The sequence below is a fragment of the Ciconia boyciana genome, chromosome 21 (genome assembly GCF_034638445.1).
Source record: "Ciconia boyciana chromosome 21, ASM3463844v1, whole genome shotgun sequence".
NCBI classification, from domain to species: domain Eukaryota; kingdom Metazoa; phylum Chordata; class Aves; order Ciconiiformes; family Ciconiidae; genus Ciconia; species Ciconia boyciana.
Genome location: NC_132954.1, coordinates 4018408 through 4042025, shown reverse-complemented (window position 1 = coordinate 4042025; position 23618 = coordinate 4018408). Strand labels below are relative to the sequence as shown.

The 23618-nt window shown below is 46.6% G+C and overlaps 1 protein-coding gene across 7 annotated transcripts in view; it reads left to right on the top strand.

Annotated features, from left to right (window-relative positions):
- Positions 1-23259, top strand: part of ARID1A (AT-rich interaction domain 1A) — a 68987-nt gene extending 45728 nt beyond the window's left edge. For 3 of the 7 annotated variants that reach the window (XM_072884964.1, XM_072884962.1, XM_072884961.1), the window contains 16 exons: positions 3830-4070; positions 4440-4529; positions 5261-5428; positions 6037-6352; positions 7626-7771; positions 7858-7967; positions 10439-10648; positions 11209-11416; positions 15274-15406; positions 15761-15933; positions 16108-16258; positions 16408-16539; positions 16650-16746; positions 18203-19076; positions 19368-19498; positions 20339-23258. In XM_072884964.1, coding sequence (XP_072741065.1) covers positions 3830-4070; positions 4440-4529; positions 5261-5428; positions 6037-6352; positions 7626-7771; positions 7858-7967; positions 10439-10648; positions 11209-11416; positions 15274-15406; positions 15761-15933; positions 16108-16258; positions 16408-16539; positions 16650-16746; positions 18203-19076; positions 19368-19498; positions 20339-22063 — 4905 coding nt within the window. In that variant the 3' untranslated portion in view covers positions 22064-23258. Of the gene's footprint in view, positions 1-3829; positions 4071-4439; positions 4530-5260; positions 5429-6036; positions 6353-7625; positions 7772-7857; positions 7968-10438; positions 10649-11208; positions 11417-15273; positions 15407-15760; positions 15934-16107; positions 16259-16407; positions 16540-16649; positions 16747-18202; positions 19077-19367; positions 19499-20338 lie in introns of all 7 variants that reach the window. The other 4 variants (XM_072884960.1, XM_072884959.1, XM_072884963.1 and 1 more) reach the window with 4 other exon arrangements.
- Positions 23260-23618: the final 359 nt, after the last annotated feature.

Sequence of the window (23618 nt, the reverse complement as noted above, 5' to 3'; positions counted from 1 at the left end):
AGACCCTGACGTTTCCTTCAAGTTGGCAGAGTTACTGCTGTCGAGCCTCACCTCCTGTCTCGGCTCAATTGGCTGCGCTCGCGGGAGGAGGGAAGAGGAGAGCCCTTCTCCTGGTGCTGCTGTGTCTTTCCAGGTCTCCTCCTGATGCTCTGTGGGAGGCAAATAAAACCTCACTGGCCCTCTCCTCTTGGGCTTGATCCAGAACCCACTGACAGCAGCAGGTCTCCATTATTTCAATGCGGTTTTCTTTTTTTTTTTTTCTTTTTTTCTTTTTTTTTTTAAGGCTTTTCTGCTACGGCCGTCCTTAAAACGGTCTGTAGAGAGATTGAGAGATTTCTTTTTCCCGTGGTTTGTGGTGCACTTGAGTAAATGGGATATCAGAGCTGGAGGGTGTCCTTTAGGTTTAGTTTAAAAAAAAAACAAAACAAAACAAAAACCCAAAACAAAACGCAAACAAAAAAACCGCAAACCAAAAAACCATTCTGTGCCTTGATGGTTGGCATCCTGAGAAAATAACTTGATAGGTAGAAAACAGCTCCTTCCTGATTAGCTGCTCACACTTAGGGATTCCAGTCCCCAGTTCTCTCCTTCCCCTTGCAGGAGTTGCACTTCTGAGAAACTTAGTCCTGCTGAATAACACACTTGGAAAACGCTGCTGTGCTGGGAGAGCGTTTCTTTGCTGGGAAATGACTTTATTGTTGGAATTCATAAAACTTACAGATCTTTAGAGGTGAAAGTCACTTTATGAGTTACTTGATTTTTATGGTCCTGTTTCAATTCGTGTCCAAACATCCAAGAAAGGCTGACATGTAATTCACTTTTAACTTATTTAAACTGATGATCTGAGGGTCTGATTCACAGCCTTATAGCTAGAAGGCCTACTCTTCCTGTATGTGAGGTCCACGATGGTATGCTAGCAATGCAGAGGGGCCCTCGCTCGCATGTCTGAAGCAACCCTGTATTAACCCGCTTAATTAAAACTGAATGTTTTTAAATGACTTGCAGTACTTAGGTTAAGCTTTGATGCATTGGCAAGGTTGAAGACATCAGCTTTAAAGATTGTTATCTAGTTACTTAGGAGTTAATTTTCAAACAGTTTTTAACATTGCTTCATTTTATGTCCTGCAGATACAGATATCTCCGTGCCTGGCATTACCAAGTCGTATCCTCTTAGTCTGCCCAGTTCATCTACGAATATTGCTCATACCTCCTCAGTGACCCCCTCGGATCCTGGAGGCAAACCTCCTCTTTTGCCTCTTGGAGAAGCATGTCACTTATACTCCTGATAATGGAAGGAAACTTTCACATTTCACCTTGCACACTCGCTCTGTGTCTGTCCTTTCATGCCAGTATTTTGTCTCAGGTGTACATTTATAACGTGTTTTTTCTTTTAAGCCTAAAAATCTCTCATCTAAGTAGCTATAGGCTCTGCCCCTCTGGTCTGAAGGTTGAACTCTTCTGAAATACCGTACCCGCATAAGCTCGTGGTGGTGGGGATTTTAAAGCTGCAATGGGTTTTGGCCTCCAACTTCATTTCAGTGATGATGAAAACAGTGTTTGGATGCTTTTGGTGATTCAGACTAAAAGTACCTTAATGTATTTAAGGGAAATACCAGTATTTCTGTCCAATTTTAGGTGGGACTGAATTGGCTTCTGGACATTCTGATCCCTTCGTTGTCTTAGAGGGGAATCTAGACGTGTGTCTTACACCGGTGGCTGAAGTTAGGTGCAGTGAGTCGCAGGGAGAGGACCGTTTTGCTCGTGATCGTTTGTGTTGGTTGACGCTTTTGAATGCGAAATGTTGGAAATACTGTCTCTTTACTCTCACTTCAGATGGTTCCCGCAGTAGGAATGCGGGTTTTGTCAAAGTTGTATGAGGAAAAAAAACAAGTAGCGGTGTAAATGAGCAATGCTTTTGATGTTACAACAGGAAGGTACTGAAAATTGCAAGAGCTCTTAGACACTATTTTTAGGCTTTTTCTGCAGTTTTTTAGCTTTCATTGAAATAAAACAAAGCTCTTTTTTTCCCAGGAAGATAATACTTCAGCAGTAAGCAAATACACCTCTGAGACTGTTGTGCAGGAAATGATCTCTCGAACAGAAGCGGTAATGGAAGGGGAGGAAGGACCTGCTATGCACTAAGTCACCCCACCAACTGACTGGCATTTTCAGCTCAAATGTAGCATCTGCCAGCGTTTGTTAGAAGCATTTTGATCAAATTCCAGTGTTAAAATAGACAAGATTGCCCTCCCGCAGCAGACAACTGAATGTAGCGCAGCTGATGCCCAGCTCTCCCCGTCGTCCTTCTGAATGTCACTGTCTATCCAACAAGTGTGATGAGGTGGTTGGATATCTCCCGGGTCATTTTTTTATTCTTCCGTAACTCCAGTTTTCCACTTCCTAGGATGTGGTGACATACTGTTCTCCAGCTTAGACGATGGGGATGTGCTGTCAGAGCCTTTTCACACATCACCTGGCAGACAGGTGTTGCAGAGTGCTAGGGCTCTTGCTTGCTTCTGAAGGCCGATAAGTTTGCAGTATCTTGTGTCTGAGGTCCTCCCGCACTGCGCAGAGCTGGGAAAATGTTATCCGAACTGCTGCTAAACAAGGCATCATCCAGTCAGTGTAAATGAGACCAGGGTGTGCAAGTTATTTATCAGTTGGCTCAGCCTTTCTGCATGGTGTTTTAAATGGGGTTGGCTCTGTTCATGCTGGTCAGCTGAATTCTGTGCAGAGGGAGTGGATCTGAAATGCCTTCAGGGCGCAGTCCAGAACACTTCTGATCCAGGGTTGATTGCTCTGAAAGACTTACGAAGGGTAGGTGAAGTCCTGGTAAGCTTTGGTCTGCCACTTCTTCACCTGCTGTGATCCTTCAAATCTCTGGCAGAGATTTTTATCTAATCACGGGAATAGTTATAACTTCCCAGTTTTCTGTTCAAATGCGCCACCGCTTACTCTGTCTTGGACTGTTACTCACTTACTCCAGGCCAAGCCTGAATAGCTGATGGACCTTACTGTCAAACAGCTAGTACAATTGTGCATGTTGGATCCGCACGTCATCTTGGAAGTATCCCCATTTTTCAGACTTGCCCGCTGATTTTTGGTGCTGTTGCTTTGCAGTCGCTACTGTGGCAATTGGAGGTTTCAACTTTCTTAGGCTTTTCGTGCTTTTCTTCTTCAGGGTCGATACATGCAGTAGGAAGGGTATTTTCTAGCCTTGCCTTCAAGAAAAGCTGAACTTTACAGGCTGATATTGTAACTGCTAATTTTTGCTATCTTTGAAGAAAGGGAAGTGGGAACCCTGAAGAGTATTTTATGGTTTTATTTTAAATCTCTGTTTAGTTTGTTTTTATCCATCTCAAGTGAGTAGTTTCCCAGCTCATATGAGGTTTATGAATTAATTATGGTGAGGCAGGAGTTTTCTGTCTTTCAGAGGCTGAGCCACGTTTCTCTTCCAAGCTGTGATCACATGGACTGTCTCCTCTATTTGCAGTTTTACGTGTATTGTTGACGCATTCTTTAATTTCTCACCTTTAAACTGACCTAAAAGAAGCAAGTAGGAGAATTACCCAGTTGTTTGGACCATCAGCAAGCACTCGGCAAACCAGCTAGGGAACTCTTGGGTTCAGAGACAGGCAGCAGGATAAGACACATTTGGCAGTTACCTCGGTCTGCAGCAGCCTTCGTTACTGACAGTAGCATGAACAGAGTTCATTGATTTCTATTTGTAGTATGCCTAAGGGAGAAATGCACTCTTTCTTAGTGGTATGTGAGAGAACAGTCCCATGTCTTTTTATTTTTGCCTGATCTGTTTCTCTGTGTGTTGCAGGACCTGTCTGGTTCGATAGATGATCTACCCATGGGTACAGAAGGAGCCCTGAGTCCTGGAGTAAGCACATCAGGGATTTCCAGCAGTCAAGGAGAGCAGAGTAACCCAGCTCAGTCTCCTTTCTCTCCGCATACCTCTCCTCACCTGCCAGGCATCAGAGGACCCTCCCCATCCCCAGTTGGGTCTCCAGCTAGTGTTGCGCAGTCCCGCTCTGGCCCACTTTCACCTGCTGCAGTACCAGGTAACGCTACTCGGCACGTGTTGATCTTTTGGTGGGACTGCCTCGTGCAGCTGGGGAGTGAATTGAAATGGCCCGTGGGGAGGAATTGGCCAGTGGCCATACTATGTGGTTATTGAGGTCCTGTGATCTCATTTGTTTGCTTTAAAATGTCTGTAACTTTTAAAGGATGCAGTAAGATGGGTGGGATGGCTGGTAAACCAGCAGCGTCATTTTGCTGGTTTAATGTGACTGATCTTGCTCTTGTTTTTCTTCACTGTGGCTAACAAACCCTTCTCAAGTTATGTGTAGTTCTGGTATTTAATACTCTTGCATCCTGGGTTTTGTGGTGTGCAGTTTTTGTTATTAACCATGCTCCTTTTTGTGGTGTAGGCAATCAGATGCCACCCCGACCGCCCAGTGGCCAGTCCGACAGTATCATGCATCCTTCCATGAACCAGTCAAGCATAGCGCAAGATCGAGGTGTGTGGCACGAGTTAAAAGGTTTAGTTGTATGGATCTGTTTGTAAAGCTAGATGTGTAACTGAAAACTACCTGGCCTGATGACATGGATTCTATGTTGAGATAGCATTTAAAAGCTGCCCCAGGTTTATAAGCTGGAAGTGTTTAGGCACCTTGCAGTAAATTCAACTGTTGCTGGTCGTTTGGCCTCTTAATGTTCCATCCAAGCTAGTAGTTTGGCTTGTAAGATGTTTTCTCTGGCTTTTGAAACACTTTTCTGTAAATGTTGCTTGTCCAAGGTCCGTGACCTTAAGCTTCAAAGTGAGGGGTGCTCGCAACAATATTGCATGCCTTTTCCCCTGAAGAGAGTAAGGTTAGCGTGGGGGAAAATGCATGTGAAATTTCAGCTGTCATGGCTGAAGTTATATAGTTGTCACCCTGAGAAAACAAACAAGCAAACAAAAAACAAGAAGCAGCAGCAGCCCCTAGGATTTGCAGAGTTGTACTGTCTACTCCTGTGACACTAAGTTTGTTTTTTTTTTTTCCTGGTTAAAACAGGAAATTGGATCTGTTATCTTAGCAGATAACACTGGCTCCTTAATAGCAACCACTGTAAAATCTGTCTAGGCTGTTGCTGAAAGGATTTTGTTAGTCGGTCCCGGAGGCTGCTGTTACCTAAGAACATGTGTGTCCAGTGGCACCTCTGGATACTTCGCACTAATAATTGTCCGCTCTGCTCGCTGGGTGACCAGGTTACATGCAGAGGAACCCTCAGATGCCCCAGTACAGCTCACCCCAGCCCGGCTCAGCCTTATCTCCCCGTCAGTCTTCTGGAGGACAGATGCATGCTGGAATGGGGCCATACCAGCAGAACTCCATGGGAAGCTACGGACCCCAGGGCGGGCAGTATGGACCTCAAGGTGAGGCACGGTCAGCTCCTCAAGGTGGGAACTGAGCTCAGCAAATAGAAAAGGCCTCTCTCTATTGTAACATCTTGTCTCTGATAAACTGTTTTTATTTGTCCCCTCTTAATGTGTGGGTGATACAAAACAGCGTGCTCCTTATGAGCGGGAAGGAACTTTGCTTTGTTCATGTTGAGATTGATGAAATATGTTGCTTTCAGGGCTAGTTGGATCCTTCCTCCTCGTTTAAAAAGATGTAGGTCATGCATTCAGTGTAATAGAGAAGAAAGGCCAGTTCTCTTTGTAGAGGAAGAAAATTGAGTGCTGTATGTTTTGGAAAGGGTTAAGTGACTTTCTTACGTCCTGTCCTGGACCATTTAGCTCACTCTGCTCGGTTGAGGCTTGGGAGGGTTTCAGGCAGCTTTTGAATCGATGTTGTTACTTGGCTATGTCAAAACACATTTTATGTGGCTTATATCCAAGTACTTTGACTTTTTGTTGAGGTGTTAACACTCCCCCTCATCTCTGTTAGTGATATTTAAATATTTGCTGATAGAAGATTTTTATGGTGATTCATAAACTAACTAGTTGAATGATGTTGTCTTCCCCTCTTTTTATCTCTTTAGGAGGTTATCCCAGGCAGCCAAACTACAATGCTATGTCCAATGCCAACTACCCCAGTCCAGGAATGGGAGGAAGCATGAACCCCATGGGAGCAGGGAGCCAGATGCATGGGCAGACTGGTGTGCCACCATACAGCGGGCTTCCTCCAGGGAGGATGAGCCATGCAGCCATGGGGAACAGACCTTACGGACCTAACATGGCGAATATGCCGCCTCAGGTGGGGACAGGGATGTGCCCCCCACCAGGCGGCATGAATCGCAAAGCACAAGAAGCGGCTGCTGCCGCCATGCATGCTGCTGCCAACTCCATCCAGAACAGGTAAGGAATGAGATTTCCCCTGGTCTCTGTTGAAGTCCCTTCCCTATGTCAGGTCTAGGTTTCAGAGCTCTGGATGGAATAACCCAAAGTTGGGGTAATACTGAATGTACGCTTCCTTGAAGGTTTGCCCTTCTTGGAGACTTTTTCATCAGTCTTAAGTGTTAAAAAGGAAGAGCATAAAGCTTGGACAAGCCGTGTGTTGGAATGCATCGTTAATGACATGCCTAGGGAATTTTTAATATTCATAGGTGAAATCTGTTTAACTCTGAGCTCCCTTCAGTTGTTTTCACTTTCTGGTTGTCTTTGTTACATGAGTGACTTAAAAGACGCTGCGTGTGTGGTAAAGCCCATAAATCTAGCAGACAGCCATCCAGCTGCATTTGTCTGAACCAAGGCATTACTTGTCCAGTGTAATGAACTTCTTCCTTTTAGGGCCTTGAGGAGCAGCTGTGGGAAAGGGAGCTGGAATTCAGCACTGAACTTTGCAACTGTTTTCTGTGGTGTTTTTTTACTGCACATTTCAGAGTAGGTGTATGTGGCCTACCAGAATGCCTTCCAAGCCGTGAACTTGCTTATAAATTGGGTTCCCCCAGTAAAGCTGTTAGATATATTTGTTATCTGACTGGGCATTGTGCTCTTTATCCTGACTTTAGGGCTGCTTCTGCAATCTACTGTCTGATGTTACCTATGACTGCCAAGAGGTCAAGTTTCCAAACGCCAATAAAGGCGTCAAAGCCTGTCCCTTTGAGTAACGAGTTTGAGCGACAGTTTTGTGTGTGAGGTTTTCCGATAGATGTGAAATAATGTAGCTTGTATGGGTAACAAAAAGGAAAGGAATAAAGAAAAATCATTAAATGTGGCTGGAGCACTACAGTGTTCATCTATACAAATAATGTATTCTCACTTAAATGCACAGGGCTGCAGTCTTTGCAGATCTGTTCTTCCCTGTAAAAGCAACTTAACAACTGAAATGAAGTTCAGTTTAGGGATGTAGTAGAAAAAGATTAAGGGTGAAAATGTTCAGAACTGAAGTCCCTCTTTCAAAATGGTTTACATCCCCTTTTCTTTTGAGAATGAGACTTGGGCTCTAAGGTAGCTAAGCTTTAAAAGAGCACCTCATCTGTGGTCTTTTGCTGGAAAAGTGAGCTGGAGAAAAGTAACTTCTCCGCTTCCTTTGTAGAAGGCTTGTTTTAGCAAACCTGCTTCCTTAGAAGACAAGATCTTAACGCTTAGTATTTGGAGTAAGTGCCTGTTTCTTCCTTGCCTTCTCCAGGCCTCCTGGTTATCCCAACATGAATCAAGGGGGAATGATGGGCACTGGACCTCCTTATGGACAGGGAATTAACAGTATGGCTGGCATGATAAACCCCCAGGGCCCACCCTATCCGATGGGTGGGAATATGGCTAACAACTCTGCAGGTAAGCCAGTGCTGACTGTTAGGCATTTCATTGATTTTATTGTACTGGATTGAAAATCAGTGTTAAAGATTCTTTTAACTTCCTAGGGATGGCAGCAAGCCCTGAAATGATGGGTCTTGGGGATGTCAAATTAACACCTGCAACTAAAATGAACAATAAGGCAGATGGGACGCCAAAAGCAGAATCCAAGTCAAAGGTAAAATGTTTTGGGTTTTGTTTTTAATGACTCCCATCCTCTTCAGCATCCAGGGAAATAAAACCATTGCATGTTAACTTGGATTGAACAGTGCATCTATCTAGTAGCAAGTGTGGTTCCTGAGAGAAACCTAATTTGATTCATAGTTTTCAGCCTCAACAGACTTCTCATTAGCATGGTCATCCTTGTAGTATGTGATCTGACTGCTACTTGTGACCATGCTTCTAACTCAAGAGTGTGGCGAGTCAGTGGGATATCCTCTTTTGGGATGTGTTATGTTTTGGACCGTAATTAAAGAAGTAAGGGTCTCAAAACATGTGTGTGTTAGAGTAGGCTCTGGCTATATTTGCAATAAACCACTAAATACCCACATATGTTAATAACAGTATTCTTGAGGAGCCTGAACTCTGCCATCCCCTACAGAGACCCACTAGCCCTCAGCAAGGCCAGGAAAGGGAGTTTTCTATCAGAATTCACGTCCTCCCCTGTTTATGACTCACAAATTCAAGCCTCTATCTAGAATTTCTAACAGATGCCTGGCACACCTTATTTATACGTTCTCGTTTCAATTGTGGGCTAGTTACTTGCCTCTGTTAACTGGGGAGAAGGTACCTGAACAGATGCACCTTTTGGGTCAGCTCTATCCGAGTCCCCAGATCCTATGAATAGCTAATTAGACTGTTGCGTGAATCAGAAGTGTAAAGGTAAACACCGTGTAGTTGAAATGCTCAGTGTGAGGAGATTCAACGTGAATTACGCTTGATGTGTCCAGCCCTGGCTGTGTTTGAACTGTGCCAGTGGTTCCAAGAGGTTCTTCAGGATTTATCAGGAAAATTCAAACAATTGAGGGTTTTACTTCTGGGATTCATAAAGTGTTCAGAAATGAAGGGGAACATGTCCCAGTCCTTTGGGAGCAATAAATTTCACTTGCAAAACAATTTACTATTAGGAATTATCATCTGCCACAGTGAAACTGCCAAAAGAAGTGTAAACAAACCTGAGTTTGTTTCTGGTGTAGGCTTGGAGCTACTCAGTTATCACCTCTCAGCTGGGAGGTGGTATACTAAAGTGTTACAGTTGTTTCACAAACAAACCTCTTACTAATCCTGTATTAAAGCCAGAAGAGGGAGGCAAACAAGTTCTTCAGGGAGTGTTTTTCTTTGCATTACTGCTACCAGTTTCAAAAGAACCACCAAAAAAGCAGTTTCTGAGCCCGTAGTCTCCTCTTTTGCTACTTGAAGGAAAATAAATGCTCTGCAGGCTTGATACCTGTACCACCAGAAGTCTGCAAGAGGATTCAGAAGATCTCTTGCTTCTGCTCATGTGTTCTGGCATCTGCCTTTCTATTTATGACGAACAAGGACTTGAATGCTCTTGGGCTAGGAGATGCCAGGAGCTACAAATAAGCATTGTTCTGGCCTCCTGGTCTGCGCTGTTCAAGGATTATCTCATGTGCTAATGAATACACTCAGTCTTGGGTGTAGGGGTTCATCTAGAACATCATCAGATTTGAAGTTCAATTCTACTTTGGAAGTTCATTTCTAAGTAAGCATTTGGAATGCCAAAACCATTTCTGCCTTTACTCCAAGTGTACGTGATCCAAGTGGTGAAAGGCAAAATAACATGCTTATGCATGACATCAAAAGACTTGGGGGAAGCAAGGCAAGATGCAGGACCACAGGTTTTACCTCTAAATAGAGGCTCGGACAATTCAGTGAATCAGATGTGTAGGAACTAGAGGGTGATACTCCATAACTGTAAACTTGTATTCCAAATTCCTCTGCTACCTTTCCGTATCAGTCTTCCTGGATCCTGATACGCCAGCGATAGCAAACCAATATGGGAGCTTACGTCATATCTGGGTAGCAGGAGATTTCTGCGCTTCTGTCAGTGAATAGGCAAGGGTGGAGGGATGGTCTTTGTGGGGGACCCCTCGCATACATTTGTCAGACAGGTGCCTCTCATCTTTATTTTTCTTTGAGGCGTGTTTATTTTTATTCCTTTGCAGTGTTTAGTGTCAGTTTAACCTGGCATCTACCACTTGGGTAAGAGAAGAGACTAACCAGAGGGCAGTATTCACCCTGGCAGAGTGCAGTAGCCTTGGGGAATCTCATTTGTAGTTGAATTAGATGTTTTCTCATATATTTAGCAAACGAGGCCACAAAGGATGTCTCAAAGAGATGGCTCTCTGCAAAGTCTCCTTGAGGTTGGTTTGGTTTCTGTAGCATTCCTGAAACCTTTCACTTTAAAAAAAATACATAATTCCCTGAGTAGCGGCTGGTTTTGTGATACCTTTGTCGAATAACACTTGCCTGATGTTGATCTGAGACAAGTGTAGGTCTAACGTAAAGCTGTTCTCAATATAACAGCAGAACTTTGAACTCTTATCTGACTGCTTTTTAAAAACCATCTCGGATGTGAACTAGCTGCTTTTGTGCTGCTCAGTCCTGATATCTCTCTCCTTCTCCTAGAAGTCCAGTTCCTCTACTACAACCAATGAGAAGATCACCAAACTCTATGAGCTGGGTGGTGAGCCTGAGAGGAAGATCTGGGTAGATCGTTACCTGGCCTTTACTGAAGAGAAGGCCATGGGCATGACAAATCTCCCAGCGGTTGGCAGGAAACCCTTGGACCTTTACCGGCTCTACATCTCAGTGAAGGAGATTGGAGGATTGACTCAGGTGAGTGTCCAGCAGCCAGTGTGGTGACTGAGTGTTTGTATTCAGAGCTGCCCGCTGTCTGGCAGTCACAAGTCAATGGGCAACACAATTCAAAGTTAGATTCATAGCTAGATGTAAGCCATGACTTTCCATTTATCTGTGTTTCTTTTCTTTTTATTTATTTTTTTAAATAATACTTATAAAACCCAGCATCCTTTAAGTGAGCCAAATGTCTGCTCTCCCGTTGTCTGGTTGAGAACAGTCGGTGGTGAGATTCAGTTCAAGTGCTTTTTTTCCCTGCTTTGTCCAGTGCAAAGATTGGTGACGCTGTCTTTGTCTTTGCATCTGGCTGTCAGCTGGCCTCATGGCTAATTTGACTTGCAGTCTGTCCCTGTTCGAGAAGTTTTCTCTAGGTGAGGAAGAGAGTTCACTAGTTTTTGGTTTTGAACACAACTGTATCTGCTCTGCTTAGCCCTTAGAGCATCCTTTGTTTTAACTGGGAAGTGCTGATTTCTTCCCAGAAAATTTCTTGGAGGAGTAGCTGGGATTTTGAGTTTAGAGCCTCTTGTTTGGTTGTGCAGGTCAACAAAAACAAGAAATGGCGCGAGTTAGCCACAAATCTCAATGTGGGCACGTCCAGCAGTGCAGCTAGCTCTTTGAAGAAGCAGTACATCCAGTGTCTCTATGCCTTTGAGTGCAAGATTGAGCGAGGTGAAGACCCCCCTCCAGATATCTTTGCAGCTGCCGATTCAAAGAAGTCTCAGACTAAGATACAGCCTCCATCTCCAGGTGAGTTTAGACACCTGTTTAAGGTGTGGAATGAATGTTTGAACCAGAGGATCTCTGGCGTTGCACACCCGACTCCACATGCTGTGGGCCAGACCGATTCCAAACTTCACAAAGCCCTCACGTCTGTTTCTAATTAGATGTTCTCTGGTTGTGTAGATTAAATATTTTTGTAACGAGGGAGTGAATAATAGTGGGAATAAGTCAAGCCTCTTGGGATAGTTCAGTTTTTGTGTGTCCCACCTCTGTACTAAGTTTAAAAGGGAAAACATAACAATACGTACATACGTATACACACGCGCCTCTGTGCTTACCAGTACATCACCGCCTCATGAGAATCTGGTGGAGAGAGAAGTCCGGAGTTATCCCTTCAAGGTGATCTCTGCATATTCTAACAGCAGCCCTTGTTGGTACTGCTTAGCTTTGGGAACTTGCTAGAAAAGTTGTGCTTGTTTTGACTATGCAAGTGCTACCTTCTGGGAGTAAATGCTTGATGTGGGTGTGCACTCATCTTCCTCATGAAGTACTCCTTTCTGTCTTCAGCAGAAGGCAGTGAGGACTTTCTGAGGCTTTATGCCCAGAGAGCTTCATAAGCGTTTTACAAGTTGGATGCTCTAGAATTCAAACCCTTGAAAATGAACTTGTACTGTTGTTTCAAATTTGATGGGGTGCTCCAGTTTCTGAACATTTAAGCATATAGTGTTCAATTCAGAGGGGGCGGGGGGGGGGAAAGGAGAAAACGTCCAGGCTAGCAGTGCATGCTGTACTCTTTAGTCTTCAGAAAGTCTGATCGTTTCTGTCTCATTTACATTGAGTTCATTGCTTGAATTGCTGCTGAACTTGCCAACCCTTTAAGCTTCGGTTTTCCAGTTTGTCTTATAAGTAAAACCTTCAGATGCTTTTTCTGGTCAGGAGCCTGTTCATGTAGGTGAAATAAAAACTTTGTCTGCTTTGAAGTTCCTGTAATGTTTGCAAAAAATGCCTTTTTGGTTCTGAAACCTGGCATCATCTTTGTCTAGCTCCTGAGGAGTGGAATAATGAACCCTTTTTTGATTGTACTGCAGTTGTGTTTCAGCCCTGATAAGCCCTTGATCGACAGTGTGCTTGTCCGAATATTCTGTTGGCAACTACATTTATCTATCCTCTCAGTTACAGAGTGTTGTTTTTTTAAAGAACTAAATCGTGGCTGTTCACTAGTCAGGAAACCTGTCCCAGTGTAGCTTCAACCTTAGTGTATTCTGCAAGATAAAGCAACTTCTGTGTCATTAGACTAAACTTATGTCTAAAGTGGTGCCTGAGTTCCACTTAAGCTAGACCACAAATCCATCCCCACTTTCTTTCCAAAGCCTTTTTCTTGTCCCCATGAGATACTAGGCAGTGGAACAAAGATGTTAAGAGCATTTGGAGTTTATTTGGAGCGGGCTGAGACTTTTAGGAAGCCACTTTAAACTTCTTGTAGCACTAGGCGCCTGTCAGAATGGATTAGATGGTGCATCAGTTCTTATTTTGTTTGAGCTGATATGATGGTATGTGAAGGTCGCGAGTCTGCCTTCTGGGCTGCGGTACAGGTGATCTCTTGCTTCAGCCCATCAGCAGTAGCAATTTGCAGGGCTGCTGTCCCAAACTCTGCACGCTTGTGCGGCTCTGTTGACTTAGTCCACAGGTTTGATTCCTGCTGTGAGAGGGCTGTGCTGTATTTCCTATTTGAACTGTTCTCTCCACTTGTCTTTAGTCCAGACTCCTGCAACTAGGAATATGCAGAGGCAGCACTGAAGCGTGGTTGCTCTGATCCTTTAAGCTGTATCACTCAGCATGTTCATGCTCCTCTTTTCGCTTCCCTTTTCCTCCTCTCTCTTGCTCCCCTGGATCGGCAGGAACCGAGGGTGTAGGACACAACACAAATTGCTTTCTCAACCTCAGCTCCAGACTTAAGAGCCTCAGAGGAGCACTGGGTCCCAGTGGGCACTACTGCTCCAGGGGGTTGCCGAGGCCCTGCTGAAGCAGCATCCTCCAGACTTGCACACACAGAGGCCTGTTTCCCAACAAGTCACCCTTACTGGGAATAACTTCCCTGTTTGCAAACCGATTGGACAACAGTGGGGCATTTTGAAGTCCCATCATTTGGATGAAGGGCTCTGTCATCCCACACAGTCACGCATGCTTCGCTCTCCTTGCAGACTTTATAACCTGTTGGCATTGGCTTATGCTTCATTTCAGCCTGTTCTGTCACATGAACTTCTGCATAACTTTGTGAATTATGAGGATCGCACTGCATGATTCTCCATTAACCGCTTTTTGAGGCTGCAGAGCATCTAAAGGCCTTGCAGGACAATCATCTAGGTAGAGCCCTTGGTGCTGGAGCTGTTTTCCATGCAGTGTGCGTTCATAACTCTCAAAAACCAAAGGTGTTTACGGAAAGGCCTTGGCTGGAGTGGACTGGCTATTACCTCGTGGGCACTCGGCACGGGTTTCCTGCAAACCTTCTTGGGTTCCTGGCTCGCAAACTGCGGTGCGTCCCTGGGGAGGCGTAATCAGTCTGCCGTTGGGTTTTAATTCCCAGAGCATGGAACTGGCCTGGCTCCAACTGTGTGTAAATTTGTGAGTGGGAGGGACGGCAGGGGGTGGGGACAAACACCAAATGGCAGCGACGCAGGGAATGTCTCGAGGCCTCTTCCTGCCGGTGCCAGCATTACAAACGGAGACGAGCGGCAAATTCCTGGGGGAAGTGAGTGGAGCTGAACCGCTGCTGACAGGGGAAGGAGAACGGCGGGGAGGGCCCATGAATGAAACTCCCCGCTGAGCTCGCCTCTGCCCTTCCTTCTCCCGAGACCTCCCCGGGCTGGGAGGGAGCCACTGAGAAGAGGACAGGGTGCCAGGAAGGTGGGGTGTAAACAAACATGCCCTGGACGTGACCTCGGCGGATTTTAATGAATAGCTGAAATGACTCATCAACCAGCAGGGCTGAAGCTGAGGGATATCGGGTGCTGGGGATGGTAACTAATGGAAACATTAATTAAGAGTTCAGCTCTTGCCAGCTGCGAGGAGCATATGAACCTGAGAGCTGACACTGTCACAGCAATCCAGGGGCAGAGGAGAGCTCCTAGAGCTGACAGCACAGCTGGATTACACATGGTGGCTGGGATTCTTGATGAAAGCTTACTGTAGTGCAAGGCAACCCGTACAGAGCCAGGGAACTTGCTGGACGGGTTTTGTTGTTCAGTGAAAGATCCGGCATCTCCGGCATTCCCTGTTCCAGGAATCCTTGGGAGTGGTGCTTGAATTAACCTGCTTGAATTAACCCCGCTCGAAGGGCAGAGCGTCTCCTCCTCAAGACAGAGGAGCCTTGTTCAGAGTTACTTGGTGACTTCAGCTGACGTCCTGGAGTTTCCATCAGTAGAAAGACCGTGAGGCTTCCAGGAGAGGGCTCAAACCCACCTTCTTTCTGGGTAGAAAGAGAATGTGAAGGTGATGGGTCAGTGGTTGTCACTTGGCAAGAAGCACCGTATTCCACGCTGCATGGTGCACTGTAGAGCATCAACCTTCGAAGCTAGATAGCCTGGGCAACCCAACACAGTGCCACAGTGGTGGCATGGTGCGTAAAAGGGAATGTGGTTAAGAATGAAGGCGTGATGAAAACGAACACGTCCTCTCAGCTTTACGTTACTGTACGTGGTTCTTCTGGGAAGTCTGGCCCAGTATGTTCTTGCAGCGTTGAGCTCCTTGTACTTTTTTGGCCATGTTTCATCTGTTTCTTTCTTGAAGGACTCTTTGCTCTCTGTTCTTGAGGCTGATGTTCTGGGAGTTTCTGGGTTGCATCTGTAGGGTGCAAAGCTCCTCACGCCAGGTTTCTGTTCTTGCAGCGGGTTCAGGCTCAATGCAGGGTCCTCAGACGCCTCAGTCCACCAGCAGCTCCATGGCAGAAGGAGGAGACCTGAAGCCACCAACTCCAGCATCTACGCCACACAGTCAGATGCCCCCTTTGCCAGGCATCAGGTATGAAACCATTGCACCCTCTTCCACTATGCTGGATGCAGTGTGACTGTGAGGTTGCTTCTGGGTCACTACCACAGATGGCTGTTTTGGTGGGGCTCCATGGCTTTGCTCCTTTGTTAATGGCTCACAGCGACGTTGTTGACTCTGCATCTGTGTGTGAATAATCATTGCTTTTGGGACTGGGGTTGAGGACAGTATTGTAGCAGGGCAGTTCTTCATGCCTCTGTTGGAGGAGCCACGACTGTGGTCCTTTTAGGGGATGGCAACACCTGAGAGGGAACATGTGGGGAAAAGAATCCTGAGGAGCTTTGTGGACCTCTATAATCCTGTGTTTGTTGGGTTTTTTTGAATCAGGAGTAACTCAGTGGGCCTTCAGGATGCCTTTGCAGATGGTAGTGATCCTACGTTCCAGAAGCGGAACTCCATGACTCCAAATCCAGGGTACCAGCCCAGCATGAATACCTCCGACATGATGGGTCGCATGTCTTACGAGCCAAATAAAGATCCTTACAGCAGTATGAGGAAAGGTGAGGAAGTCCTTGTGTGCTCCCTTTTCTCCTTGAGTGCTAATCCCTGTATCTGGCTGTACGCTGGAATGTGCTGTAGGAGACCTTCTGCTTGCCCTTCTTTCCCAGAAGATGGGACGTCTCTTTCTAAGGCAGAGATAGACATGTTTATTGGTCCTTCTTTCAATATTTCAGCTCCAGGAAGCGATCCCTTCATGTCCTCAGGGCAGGGCCCCAACAGCGGTATGGGTGACCCTTACAACCGTGCTGCAGGTCCAGGGATGGGTAACATGGCCATGGGACAGCGGCAACACTATTCCTACGGAGGTCCTTATGACAGAGTGAGGTGAGTACTTGAAACGTGAATTTGCTTGCCTCATGTGAAATGATTACTTTCTCGTCACTACTGTGACTCTTCTGATCATCTTTTTCCGTTTGAGGAGCAAGGGTGAATTTAAGTGGACGTGTGGGGTTTTTGTGTTTGCTTCCATGTAGGACGGAGCCCGGCATGGGACCCGAGGGCAACTTAGCAACCGGAACTCCGCAGCCAAACATCATGCCTTCCACCCCTGAATCGGGGATGTACTCTCCCAGCCGCTACCCGCAGCAGCAGCAGCAGCAGCAAAGGTCTGTGCGGGGTGTTGCCACAAACAGCTCTTCCCAGTTAGAGCGCTCTGAGACTGTGAAAGTGAAGCATGCATCTGATCAGACAAGTAATGCATCTGTTTCTTCTCCAGACATGATTCCTATGGCAATCAATTCTCCACTCAAGGCACATCCTCGGGCAGCCCCTTCCCAAGCCAGCAAACTACCATGTATCAACAGCAACAGCAGGTAAGTTATCAGAAAGTGTCTGATTTGTTGGACTGAGAGACAGAAGAGTTTTATCTGTGAAATTTGTGGAAAGGGGAGGATGAAAACTCTTTGGGCAATGTGTTTGCTTTATGAATGCGTAGGATTAAGTACCTTATACAGGAGGCTGCTTTTTTTCCCACAGTTTCCAGATAGTTTAAATAAGTTTTAATTAGTGTTTCCAGTGTTGTGTTAGCAAAACAATGTTCTGAGAACGGAGGTTGTGCGTGCTCTGGTCAGGCAGCAGGAGATCAGGAAGCTTTATGGAGCTTCTCTGCCCCTCTGGAACTTTCTGAATCCCATCATGTTTCTGTAAGACTTTTGGTCCAAGTGATCAGATGAGTTTGGAGTAAGTCCTTGATTGTTCTGGGGAGCTGTTTCAGGTGGATCATTCTGCACAACCCAGGGCTTTTTTTTGTCTTTGCCTTACTGAGCCTGCAGACAAAGGCTTCAGACCTGCCTCCACTGCCCCACTGCCTCCTACGTGTTGTCCTCAAAAACATCAGGTTTGTTTCAGGACAGAGTTTGAATGAACATACATCTCTTTCCATAAGCCTTATATATGACTTGCTCTTTGTATCAGTGCCAAGACCCATAATGTTTTCCTGATAATTTTGAGTCCTCTGGTTTAGGGGAGTATAGACAGGGCACTTGCTGAGCTGTGCTAAGAATAATTCCAACTGCTCTGCAGTTTGGCTCTGCAACCAGAGCCATGGGGCTCTGAGCCAAGAGTTCGAGTTACTCTGGTACTTGTCATCTTTGAAGCCCTAGAGCTCCATCTGAAGCCAGTCGTGACTGTGGAGCTTCTGAGTAGACTGTATAGCAGCTAGAGCATAGACCCTTGGAGGCAAGAGAGATCTTGGATTTTAATTTTGTCTCAGCAATTGACTGTTTTCTTTGTTTGCACTTAAAAGAAGTAGGGGAGAGAGGAGTTCTTGCTCCTTTCAGCGATGTATTTTGAAGTCTACAGGAAAGGAAGAAGCAGGAAGTACAACAGTTTTTAATGCATCTTGTTTGATGCTTCAGCAAAAACCTGTTTTCTGGGAAATATAAGAGAAATAGGGTCTGATAAAATTCCTGGATGTGAAAGGAAACAAGTACCTGTGCCCAGTTTGGTTTGTGGTGAATGTATAGTAGAGCTGAGTCTTTTCTACAGGAAAGTCCTTTCTGTGGGCAGATTTCTGCCCCCAAGGCATCCGTGTAGAATCCACAAGGAAACTACCCAGCCAGCCGCAAGGAATTGGTCTTGGCTTGTGAAACTGAAAGCCTGATCCAACTTCATGTTGGGTATGGCTAACAGTGAGACGAGTCTTGCCCTCTTACAGGCCATGCCGTGGGGCATATCCTCTGGCTCTGAGTAGCTCTACCCACTGAGGTTTGGGTTGCTTGTTTCTAAGTAGATAATCTCATGTTGTCGATGCCTTTATTTTCCCTGTAGAATTACAAGCGACCGATGGATGGCAGCTACGGCCCGCCTGCTAAGCGACACGAAGGGGAGATGTACAACGTACCATACAGCGCCGGGCAGGGGCAGACGCAGCAGCAGCTGCCTCCAGCACAGACCCAGCAACCCAGCCAGCAGCAAACTGCACAGCCGTCTCCACAGCAGGACTTGTATAACCAGTATGGGAGTACATACCCTGCTGCTGACCGCCGATCTGCCGGAGGGCCACAGAACCAGTTCCCATTCCAATTTGGCAGAGACAGGGTCTCGGCTCCCCCAGGCTCCAATGCTCAGCAAAACATGCCTCCTCAGATGATGGGTGGTCCCATACAGTCTACTCCAGAGGGCCCGCAGCAAGGTGCCATGTGGCAAGGGCGCAACGAAATAGGGTACAGCTATCCGAATCGGCAGAGCACTGGCTCTGCACCCCAGGGGCCTGCTTATCACGGAGTGACTCGAACAGATGAAATTCTGCATTCAGACCAGAGGGTCAACCATGAGGGACCATGGCCTTCCCACGGGAACCGGCAACCTCCTTATGGCCCCTCTGCCCCCGTGCCCCCAATGACTAGGCCCCCCCAGTCTAACTACCAGACCCCCCCTAGCATGCAGAATCACATTCCTCAGGTATCCAGCCCAGCACCTCTGCCCAGACCTCTGGAGAATCGCACTTCTCCTAGTAAATCTCCATTCCTGCACTCGGGGATGAAAATGCAGAAGGCAGGACCGCCAGTCCCTGCCTCGCATATAACACCAGCAGCTGTACAGCCTCCCATGATCCGACGAGACATCACCTTCCCTCCGGGATCAGTAGAAGCTACGCAACCTGTGTTGAAGCAGAGGAGGCGGCTGACAGCAAAAGATATTGGTAAGAGGAAACTCCTGCTTTTCTGCTTGTGCCTGTTGAGGGGATGGGTGCTGCTGTTACCCTTTGGTACAGTAATGCCGAGCGGAAGGGCTCTACTGGCTTTGAAAGAATTACATTTTCATGGGTTATTTGTGTTTTCAGACATAATTTTGGCATTGTCTGCGGAGAGATTGCTGGTACAGACAGTCTGTACATCATCTTAAACAGGCTCTGCTCTTCATGGGTCCAAAAAGCAGTATCAAGTATCTCCTTTTTGTTTTTAAACTCCAGTATCATGTGTTTATGTTACAGGAACTCCTGAAGCCTGGAGAGTGATGATGTCTCTGAAGTCTGGGCTGCTAGCTGAAAGTACGTGGGCCTTAGATACCATAAACATCCTGCTCTATGATGACAACAGCATAATGACCTTCAACCTCAGCCAGGTGGGTGCAGATGCTCTCTGATGCAGGTCTTTGAAGTGCTAATTTTGTAGGGTTTTCTGTCAGTGAGATAGCAACAAGCAGCTCGTGCCCTTGTAGGGCCAGACTCCCAGACGTCCCTGTACCTGCGGAGCACGCCAGGTCTGAAGAGGGCATGGGGTCTGGGTAGCTGTGCACTGGTTACTCGCTGGCCCGTGTAATTGATATGTTTGTTGGTGTGCAAGCGTGTGTGTTCTCCTCTCTGGTGAGATGTGTTGCCTCTGTAACAGAGGAAGTGAAAAACGGTGGGGAAGCCGTCATGGACTTTGCAGCGAGAGCGCTGTGAAAGGCTGGAGGCTGCTTGCATTTTCAGGAGTTGATGGTGTTCGTTCGCCTCTGGCTCTGTCTCTCCCCCGGGACAGTGCGCAGTGGGGCTGGGATGCCAGTCTGGAGGGCCAGCCTTCCTCAGTTAGTCGCCACGTGCCTCCGTGGCTGTCATAAAAACTGCTTGGCAGTACTGTAAAGGCTGATTTGCTTAGTGCTGCCCTTCACCTCCCTGTGTATTAACCAGAGGGGAGATACAACCAAGAGCATGTGTGTTTGCACAGGTATGTGTGTGTGGAGGGGGGGCGGCTTGGATACCGCCAGCATCTGGTTTTGCCTTTGTTCCTTTTCTCAGAGGATGGAAAGCTCTCTTTTGCAAGCAGTTTATTGCCAGCATGAAAAGAACCCATGAATTAACAGCACTGCTTAAATTCTTAGCCCTTTATGCCCTGCTTTCCCAGTTGCTCATGTTGGCCTAAGCTGTTTTCTGATCACTGTTCCCTTCCTTCCTTCCCCTCCTGTTTTTGTCCTCCCTCGTAGCTGCCAGGCTTGCTGGAACTCTTGGTGGAGTATTTCCGGCGCTGCCTGATCGAGATCTTTGGAATCCTGAAGGAATACGAGGTGGGAGACCCAGGGCAAAGAACACTATTAGATCCTGAAAGGTTCTGCAAATCTTCAGCTTCCTCTCATGAAGAAGGGGAGGAGGATGATGAACCGCGGAGCCTGAACTGTGAGGAGGAAGAAGAGGATGAGGAAGAGGAGGAGGCTGCGTTTTCGAGCAAGGACAAAGCACCTCTAGAGAGCAGTGAGGAAAAACTAGTTAGTAAATTTGACAAGCTTCCAGTCAAGGTCGTGCAGAAAAACGACCCGTTTGTGGTAGATTATTCAGACAAGTTGGGGCGAGTGCAGGAGTTCGAAAGCGGACTGCTGCACTGGCGGATTGGCGGCGGAGATACCACCGAGCACATTCAGACCCACTTTGAGAGCAAGACGGAGCTACCTTTGACTCATAAACGAGCTTCCTGCAACTCTGTCTTGAGGAAACGTTCAGCAGCTGAGAGCAATCCGAGCACTAGGGAAGGAGAGACTCCTCCATCCGACAGCTCCTCGGAGAAGAGGATAACTGCCACCATGGACGACATGCTTTCGGCACGTCCGGGCTCCCTGGCAGGGGAGGAGGAAGAGGTCAAAGCTTTGGAAACGGCGAAGGAAAGCAGCAAGTTTCCCTTTGGCATTAGTCCAGCTCAGAGCCACAGAAATATAAAAATTCTGGAGGACGAACCTCACAGTAAAGACGAGACACCCCTCTGCACCCTCCTGGACTGGCAGGACTCTCTGGCGAAGCGCTGCATCTGTGTCTCTAACATCATCAGGAGTTTATCGTTTGTGCCGGGCAATGACTTTGAAATGTCTAAACATCCCGGGCTGCTGCTGATTCTAGGGAAACTGATTCTCTTACACCACAAGCATCCGGAACGCAAACAGGCACCCCTGACCTATGAGAAAGAGGAGGAGCAGGACCAAGGGGTGAGCTGCAACAAGGTGGAGTGGTGGTGGGACTGCTTGGAGATGCTGCGTGAAAATACACTGGTCACGTTGGCCAACATTTCTGGCCAGCTGGACCTCTCCCCTTACCCAGAAAGCATCTGTTTGCCTGTCCTGGATGGACTCCTCCACTGGGCGGTATGTCCATCAGCAGAGGCCCAGGATCCCTTTCCAACACTGGGACCCAATGCGGTCCTCTCCCCTCAGAGACTGGTTTTGGAAACACTCAGCAAACTCAGCATCCAGGACAACAATGTGGATTTGATTCTTGCAACTCCCCCCTTCAGTCGCTTGGAGAAGCTGTACAGCACCATGGTGCGGTTCCTTAGTGACAGAAAGAACCCGGTGTGTCGAGAGATGGCTGTGGTACTACTGGCCAACTTGGCACAGGGGGACAGCCTGGCAGCAAGAGCGATTGCTGTGCAGAAGGGCAGCATTGGCAACTTGCTGGGCTTCTTGGAGGACAGCCTGGCCGCCACGCAGTTCCAGCAGAGCCAGGCCGGCTTGATGCACATGCAGAACCCGCCCTTTGAGTCGACGAGCGTGGACATGATGCGCCGAGCTGCTCGGGCGCTGCTCGCCCTGGCCAAGGTGGACGAGAACCACTCGGAGTTCACGTTATACGAGTCGCGGCTGTTGGACATCTCCGTGTCGCCTTTGATGAACTCTTTGGTTTCACAAGTTATTTGTGATGTACTGTTTTTAATTGGCCAGTCATGACAGCTGTGGGATCCGAGACCCTGTGTGCGTGTGCGTGAGTGGAGAACTTAGAAACTGACTGTTGCCCTTTATTTATGCAAAACCACCTCAGAATCCACTGTCTGCCCTGCGCTGTCCTGCTTCTCCCTTGGGGAAAGATGTCCCCCTTCCCTCTCCCCTTCCCCTGCCCTTCAAATTTGTCCTGAATCCCTTATTAAAGGAGACAAAGTTCTGTCTACATAGAAGACTTTTTTTTATTTTAACCAAAGTTACTGTCGTTTACAGTGAGTTTGGGGAAAACGACTTGCCGTGTTATCACATTGACAGGCACCACTTTCATAACTGTTTTTAATGGTAAACTCTGAAGGACAAAAGTGACTGCTGAACTCTGTGTGGTTTATCGTTGTACATTCACAATCTTGCAGGAACCAAGAAGTTACCAGTTGTGAACAGACCTTGTCCAAGGGAGGCCTGTGCAGTAGCGTGTAGAACTTCATGTACTGTACACCTTAAACTGTAAACATACTGTAATAATGTCTCACATGGAAAAAAAAAAAACGCTGGATCAGCAGCAAGCTGTAGTTTTTAAAAATGTTTTTAGTTAATGTTGAGGAGAAAAAAAGGCTTTTCCCCCAAAGTATCATGTGTGAACCTACAACACCCTGACCTCTTTCTCTCTTCCTCCTTGATTGTATGAATAACCCTGAGATCACCTCTTAGAACTGGTTTTAACCTTTAGCTGCAGCCTGAATGCTGCCACGTGTGTATATATATATGACGTTGTACATTGCACATACCCTAAGATTCCTTGCAGTTTTGTCCCCCTCTCCCTACCCCTTTATAGTATGACGAGTTAACGAGTTGATGACCTGCAAAAGCGAGACACAATTATTTAATCTCTTGCCAGACATCCCTCCCTGGAGGATGCTGTACAGGTCTCTGTGTATAAAGTCATTGCTGTCTCAGCAGCCAATCAACTTATAGTTTATTTTTCCTGTTTTTGTTTTCTTTCTAATCGAGGTGTGAAAAAGTTCTAGGTTCAGTTGAAGTTCCTGATGAAGAAACACAATTGAGATTTTTCAGTGATGAATTCTGCATATTTGTATTTCAGACGATGTAGCTAAAAACTTGATGTAAATTCCTCCCTTTTTTCCTTTTTTGGCTTAATGAATATCATTTATTCAGTATGAAATCTTTATACTATATGTTCCACGTGTTAAGAATAAATGTACATTAAATCTTGGTAAGATGTTTGTAAGGGTTTTTTTTATTAGCAGAGTGGGGAGGTAACTTCAGTGCTGTCAGGTCTTGTAGATGCGATGTTGTAGGTCAGCTCCTTCTTACCAGGCAGCACAGAGACCTCAGAGGTCCTGTGCGTTACAGCAGTGTCTGGATGGCAGAGTCCTGCCTTGCTCTGGAGACCCGCATGCCGTGTGGTCTGGCTTTGCTTTCTCTGGCTTGTTTCAGCGATGGAGTTTTGGCTTAGTGCTGCTTAGGCTCGGGTAGGAGTGGATTTGCAGCGTGAGGTGACGCTACAGCAGAGAGACACGTAGTTCGCAGGGTGAAAAAGTCTGTT